Source organism: Zingiber officinale, chromosome 8A, assembly GCF_018446385.1.
Source record: "Zingiber officinale cultivar Zhangliang chromosome 8A, Zo_v1.1, whole genome shotgun sequence".
Taxonomy (NCBI): Eukaryota; Viridiplantae; Streptophyta; class Magnoliopsida; order Zingiberales; family Zingiberaceae; genus Zingiber; species Zingiber officinale.
Window position 1 is genome coordinate 58908947 of NC_056000.1, and position 7529 is coordinate 58916475.

At 39.4% G+C, this 7529-nt stretch overlaps 1 protein-coding gene and 1 long non-coding RNA gene across 2 annotated transcripts; one reads left to right on the plus strand and one right to left on the minus strand.

Moving 5' to 3' along the window:
• Positions 1–2659: 2659 nt before the first annotated feature.
• LOC122009191 (cytochrome P450 71A1-like) lies at positions 2660–4489 on the minus strand. The gene is made up of 2 exons (XM_042565258.1): positions 3540–4489; positions 2660–3453 (listed from the first exon to the last, which is right to left on the minus strand). The coding sequence occupies exons 1-2, from the start codon at positions 4461–4463 to the stop codon at positions 2830–2832; spliced, it is 1548 nt and encodes a 515-aa protein (XP_042421192.1). The 5' UTR covers positions 4464–4489; the 3' UTR covers positions 2660–2829.
• Positions 4490–4810: 321 nt separating this feature from the next.
• LOC122009192 lies at positions 4811–7133 on the plus strand. The gene is made up of 3 exons (XR_006119487.1): positions 4811–6180; positions 6246–6309; positions 6615–7133. It is a non-coding gene; the product is annotated as an uncharacterized LOC122009192 (long non-coding RNA).
• The last annotated feature ends 396 nt before the right edge of the window (positions 7134–7529 follow it).

Consider the following 7529-nt stretch of genomic DNA (forward strand, 5'->3'; position numbering starts at 1 on the left):
TGATTCCTACTAATGTACACCTAGAACTTGCATTAGTAATGCATTGGTTCCAAACTTTGAGGTCCCAATGCTTCGCTAGTGATGCATTATCAATCTCGAAGGATATGATGTTCCTTAGGTGTGTTTGGTTCAAGTTATCATGTATAACTTTGGTTATGTGATTACTTTCGCTAGTGATACATTACCAATCTCGAAGTATATGATGTTCCTTAGGGTGTGTTTGGTTCAAGTTATCATGTATAATCTTAGTTATGCGATTACCAAGTAATCACATAATCAAGGTTATTGGAAATAAAACATAACTAAATGTTGTTTGGTTCAATGTAGGCAATGCAATAAAAATTTATTTGTTTGAAGGTTTTAATGAATAACTTAATTTAATATTTTACTATATTACCCTTAGTTACAAAACCAACCATATATATTTTTTAAACTCTATGTTTTTTCATTTATTCTTTTTCATATTTTTCTTTATTTTTATGTGTTTTTTATTTTCAGTTTTTTTAATTTTTTAAATTTTTAGAATTTTTTATTTTTTTTGCATTTTTAAATTTTTTAAAATTTTTAAAGGTTTTAATATTTTTTATATTTTATTTTTATATATTTTAAATTTTTTAAAATTTTTTTACGTTTTTTTTTTCTTTTCCCACATTTTTTTATTTTTTTACATTTTTTTTTTCTATTTTTAATTTTTTTTAATGTTTTTTGTTTTTTAAAAGTTTTTTATTTTATTTTTTTATATTTTTTATTTTTTTATATTTTTTATTTTTTTCTTTATATTTTTTTAATCATATTTTTCTCTTATTCAAGGATATTTTGGATAAAATTTTTTTGTTAACCCTGAAATCAAGAAAAATCTCAATTTTCCGAGGTTTTTCGATTTCGGATTGCATGCCCCTTTTGCTAACGTGTCGGGCATGTAACATTACTCGAGAATCATCGATTATCTAAATCAAACAAGATTTTCGTTAATAATCTTGGATGGATAATCAAAGTTATAAAGGATAACCCCCAACCAAATACACCCTTAGAATTTTGAAACAATAATCCCAAGATCAAACGACTAAGCTCATCTCTTTCCTTCAACATATGCCTCCTAAAAAAAAAATCAAGTAACATCGAATCTAAGATGATCGATTTAGTTCTATAGAAAATTTTCATTGGTTGTTAAGATAAATTAGGAATTGCTCATGATGGACGGTCTAGAAACCTAACATTCCATGATTATATATCTATTTAAAGAAAAAAATTTAAATAAATATACCGTAATTAGAGATCAAAGAACATATATCTGGATGATAACTTCACACTTGTTCATTACACCGTAGTCCGAGGGTGAATATATCCCCTTCTTTGTATGTTAGTTGACATGCGGCCTGCAATTTCAAATTTGTCAAGCCAACCTGATACGAGAGGGTTAACACTTTAGTCTGGAAATCAAATCTCCTGTCCCTAATATCACCTATCCTTATGTTCCACTCGTCACCCTAGCTCACTGCCAGTGGCCTCCGCTCGTCACCCCGATCAACACTATAATTTTTGGGGAAGGTGAACCCAAGGGGGTAGCCATCGGTACGATCGGCGCCGAAATCCGGCCGGATCTGAGCAAACTTTCCTCTATCATCGATCTAAGCCTCTGCTCAGATCTGACCGGATTCCGACCCCGATCGTGCCGATGACGATCCCCTTGGGTTCACCTTCCTCAAGAGTTATAGTGTTGATCGGGGTGATGGCTGGAGGCTGTCGATGATGGACTGAGACGATGAGTGAGACACGGGGATATAGAGATTTGAGGACAGAGGATTTGCACTCCTTTAGTCTAAGGCACACCCACTGGCACTAATACCCATGCAATTATTGGCATACTTAGTGGTCGAAATAGAGACCATAATTTCTGGAGACACGACCACTAATTTCTTTGCAATTATTGGCCGTATACAAACATGGTTCATAATTAACCCCTAGAATGGTCCCCCTCTCTGATCTCTAATTTCCTAGAGATCATGGTCACGGTCTACATCAAAAAGGTTGGACGACTGAAGTTAATAGATTAATGACTATAATCTACGAGATACATGGTTGGACGGTTTATGAGGCTCAATTTTTTTAGGATATCATGGTCATAACTTTTACATGTATCTCTCAACTTGTATCTATAAATACCAAAATATGTTTGTTATTTAAAGGAAAATTTTTCTAGCTTTATATTTTCTTGTTTTCTTATCACTTTATTCGCTACAATCCTTGAGTAACTTAATCATATATCAGACGAGCCTTGCTAAAAGGAGCTTCGATACCCTCTGACATTTGCTCTGATAGGTATAGGTTAGATCATGTCGTGTAGGACTTGGCTACGCCTCCACCTCAATGTTCTCTTGGTTGGCATATTTTCGGATGACAATATAATGTAGTGAATAGTCATTTTAATTTTTTTTATGATACTAAAGTCGTACACAAACGATCTATTTTATTAGAGTGATCAACGCATAGATAGAATTTACGGAGTAAGAAAGGCCTCGATTATATATTATCCTTCAAAACATTAACCTAATTTGAGATAAAACTTAAGATGAACATCAAATTAAATGGACAAAGGAAAAGACAAGGCTATGCACCATATTTGAGATCGAACTCAAATCAACCTTAGAAACAACCAAGAGAAAGACAAAGGCAATCCTCGAATAACTTTTTTTCCTTTAGCTTTTACCTATATATAATTACATGAAATCCATTACTTAATTGCGCTTCGATGAACTACATAACATAGTTTGTTATTATTTGCCCACAAGTTTAAAGATAGCAAAACAATCATCATTTTCAGAGACATAGCTACTCTTCTAAGCAATCACTCCATGGTTTGGCAACGAGATGAAGTTGCCCTTCTCGTTGCACTACTATTCCAGGAGCTTCCCTCGTGTGGAACTCCTCCTTCTCCATCCCATCAGGCAGCTCCCAATCAAACTGATGCACCAGGTTTGCCAGTGCAATCTCCAAAGAAGCAATGGCGAATTGCAGTCCCGGGCAAACTCTTCGTCCCGATCCGAAGGGCATGTACCGGAAATCGGTTCCGTTGAAGTCCACCGTGCCGTCCAAGAACCTCTCCGGCCTGAACTCCTCAGGCGCGTCCCAATGCTTTGGATCTCTACCAATCGCCCACGCGTTCACTAAGATTCTCGTCTTCTTGGGTATGCTGTAGCCTTGAATCATGCAGTCATTCAACGTTTCTCGCGGCAGCAGTAATGGAGCTGGGGGGTGCAGCCGCAGGACCTCCTTGATGACGGCCAGCAAGTAGGTCATTTGGTGGAGGTCTTCCTCTTTGACAAGGCTCTTTCTGCTCGCTATGCTTCTCACTTCCTCTTGCAATTTCTGCATGGCGAGAGGATTGCGAACGAGCTCGACCATGGCCCATTCTAAAGTAATGTAAGATGTGTCTGTGCCACCTCCGAAAATATCCTGCAGAAAGAAACATTAAAAAAAAAAAGAATCCAATCAGTTCTAGTTTGAGTCTCAGAAAATGATTACAAAAGAATCGATCTTACCAGAAGAAGCGACTTGAGGTTTGCTGGCTCGAGGACAAACTCGTTCTTATCCTGCAGCGACATCAAAACATCCACGAAATCCTTCTTCTTCTCCTTGTCGTCTTCTTCTTCTTCTTTCCAATCCTCATCATGACCGTCTGTATTTTTTGACCACGCTCGATCCGCATGCTCCTTGATGACCTGATCCATCAGCTCCTCCCACCGCTTCCTGTTCTTCCTCGCCTTCGCCACGTAGCTCAGCAACCCATCCACCCAGCCCAGCCACCGGAAGTAGTCCCCGAGGTACACCGCCATCATCAGCGCTGAGTTCTCCTTGAACAACTCTGCGAAAACTCTGTTCCTCCCCTCCGTCCTCTTGATTTTTCCCGATACCACTCGGCAGAGCATGTTGTTCGCGAAGGAATATATGATTTCAGATAGATTTATGGTGGTCGAGGCCCGCGCCGCGATGGCCGCTACCATGGCTGCCACCTCCTCCTCCCTCGCTCGGCGGTAGGATTGCACTCGCTTGGAGCTCAGCAAGTGGACGGTACAGATCTTGCGGAGCTTCCGCCAGTAATCGCCGTAGGGGGCGAAGGCTATGTCGCCGTCGGCGATGATCTTGATCGGCGTGATGGCAGGGCGTCCGGCGCATACGAGGTCCTGGTGGCGGAGGACGTCGCAGGCGGCGTCGGGGGAGGAGACGACGAGGGTGGGGACGTGGCCGAGGTGTAGGAGCATGAGGGGGCCGTGGCGGCGGGAGAGGGCGGCGAGGGACTGGTGGAGGAGGGGGCCGAGCTGGTGGAGGTTTCCGATGAGAGGAAGCCTTGGAGGTGAGGGGGGAAGGTTGGTACGTCCGGAGATCAGTTGTTTACTGAATTGCAGCAGGAGGAAGAGAAGGAGAGAAGAAAGGGGAAGAAGGAAAAAGAGAGAGAAGAAAGCCATGACGTCACTGATGGAGGGTGGTAATGTTTTGGACTTATTTCTTACTTGGAGAACAGATATGCCTTTTTTTTTTATAAAGTCATTCATTACAAATAACATATTTTTATTTATTATTTATTATTTAATATCTCTATATAATTTTCATTTAATATTTTAATTAATTGTGATATTTAATTTAATTTAATTTATATTTTCATTTAATATTTAATTAACTTATAAATTTTAATTTAATTATAGTCATCTGTATATATTTTTATTTTATTATTAATAATTTATGAAACAAAATATTATAATTAAATAATTTATAAAATTATTTATTTTTTAATTATTTTGAAAAGGTTAAATATGTAATATTATTTTATCACTATTTATTGATTCCATCTTGAACAGAACAAATTAAAGTAGATTTAGTTTTTTTATAAATCTGCTCTTAAATTATAAAAATTCCCAAACCTCATATCCACACTCTTCCAAACTTTTTTTTTTTGAGGTTTTTTAATCTTACGAACCTTTGACAAACCTGTTGAGTCATTAATGCGTCTACCCATTTGACAACGAGTTAGTAGACATTAAATGAACTCAACTTAAACCCTTTACTAACCATGTTAGATTGTTAGTAGACATCAATGAATCTTCACCACCATCAATAACACTGAGTTCTCGTTGATCAACTCTATGAAAACTCTATTCCTCCCTTCCATCCTGTTGAATTTTCTTGACACTACTTGATAGAGCATGCTATTAACGAAGGAATATATGATTTTTTTTTGGAAATACTTATGGTGGTTGGGATCCATGTCACCATGTGTAAAATACCGTAACCTAATAATAAGGTTAAATGGACGAAATACCTTAACGGAATTTTTTCAGAATTTTTAAAAATTTTCTGAGAATTTTTCGGATGCCGTATGATGTAGATTATGGGGATAAATATTGGACTACGGAAAAGACTACCCCATTTAAACGAGGAAAATTTAATTTTTCTTTTCTTTTTCTTTTCTTTTTTTCTCCGCCGCGTGCCCTAAGCCTCACCCGACGTCGTTTCCTTCTCCCCTCTCGCGAGGCCGAGCCTCCGATCGCCACTCGTCTTCTCCTCTTCCCCAACCCTCGCGACATTTCGCTTCCTTGGCTCTTCTTTTCCTTCTTCCCTTCCCCTCATTTCCTCTCCCAATCACTCCACTGTCGCCCTCTCCTGGATCATCGTCGATGTGAATTCCTCTCCCCGAATCCATAATTCGCCGACCGTCTCGCTCGTGTGACTGTCGCGGCTCGACACCGGCAGCCTAGCCACCCGAGCACCACCCCATCTTCCCCTATCAGAGAATCATGCCCTAGCTTTGATCCGCCGCCGCTGCGAGGGCTGCAACGATCATCGCTGGAGCGACCGGGCTTTCCTTTTCCTCTCTCGATTGCAGTGAGCCACCGTGCCTAACCACTTCTCGCAACAGGTATGAGTAGGGGCACGCTGTGATGCCCTAGGTTTAATGCTCACAACCTTCCTTCATTTCTTTCACTAGTGACAACCGGAATCTCTTCACTGGTTGCGATAATTCTATTCCTTTGTGCTAGATCTATCCTTGGGGATGTGCCAAAATCTTGCTATACAGATCTGAGATGTTTTAGGTCGGAGGACAGCAACATCAGTTTGCTCCAGCCACTATTTTTTCGACAGCAAGCACATCCGGCAGTGACTCAACAATCGGACATTCAGGTTTGGGTGAGTATTTGGATTGAGTCCTTGGGTTAAATGCTTTGATGCGGATGTGATGATTTTTGATTCAGGGCTTTTGAAATTTGCTGTGGCAATCTTGCTTCTACTGAGGACATCAAGGAAGAGGTTGCTAAGGTGAGTTTTCATGATAAGCTTTAATCCGAGCTATGAAGGAAGTGTGGATTAATTAAGGGAATTATAATGTCAAGAAGTTGATATTAGATGGATATGATAATTAGGGTTAGGGAAACTGACCCTAATTGAACGTGGAGTTATAATTAATTAGGGTTAAAATGTTGGATTTAATCTAAGCTTTGGATTAGATTCGATTTATTTAGTTAATCAAAATTTAATGAATGCATTAGGGTTCCAGGTAAATAAGAATTTGATGTAACTATTTGATAATTGTAGGAGTAGCTAAATTAAATGTTTTGTTACAGGACTCTAATTTGCGACGAGCCACCTTACGCGGGATTACTTTTGGCACGCGCTATATTGGAGGCGGGTACCTTGACTTATCTCTTTGATAATGTCATGTTGATATGCGTAGTAGGTTATAGCCTTTAGTAATAATTATGTTTATCTTAACTTTGGTATGTCACTACATGAAACATGTTGTATGCTTTTATCTATTCTACATTTATGTTTTATACCCTCATGTTTATTGCCATGATTATTTATGCTCATAGAGGTAGTGACATACCATGCCTTATGATACACCGAACTAGACATTTACCATATCTGACCCATGTACCTAGACCTGTTTATTTGCTCCATTTATTTTTGGTACATGTTTTATGAAGGTAGATATAGTCAGTATTTGCATGCTTAGTGCCATGCACCATCTTACATGATTGTATGTTGTGCGATTGGTAGTCCCATTATTGTTGAGCTCATCGCCAGTTTCATGGATCTGCACACACAACCACTCATGGTTTAGTGGTATATCAGGCAGGGTGTGTGGCAGTTTGCTCTGTCATTGCTCCGTTGATCCACTCATGGGTAGTGTGACGCAGCGTGGTAGCATGTCAGGGATCCCTCCTCTCGATTGTCTCAGGGAGATAAGAGCTTTGAGCTCCCCCACTTATGATTTGAGGTAGGAGGATAGGTATACTCCGACAGCATCCTGTCCACTCGGTAACTTATTAGGAGCAGTGATGACAGAGTGCAAAGTTGTCATAGCCTTATCCACTCGGTCTCACATCATGTGTGAGATGGCTGACTGACGTCAGGGGTGACCAGGACATGTCATTGGCATCATATGCATGATTGCATTTATTGCTTGTGTTTGCTGCACTTTATTTGCTGCATATTGGATGAATGTATATGTTTGACATGCATACAGGGACATGTTA

Excerpts from the sequence above, each read along its gene's own strand:
- LOC122009191 (XM_042565258.1), bottom strand. The coding sequence starts at position 4,463 with ATGGCTTTCTTCTCTCTCTTTTTCCTTCTTCCCCTTTCTTCTCTCCTT. Across the intron at positions 3,454-3,539 it reads ACCTCAAGTCGCTTCTTCTG|GATATTTTCGGAGGTGGCAC; the intron begins GTAAGATCGATT and ends TTCTTTCTGCAG.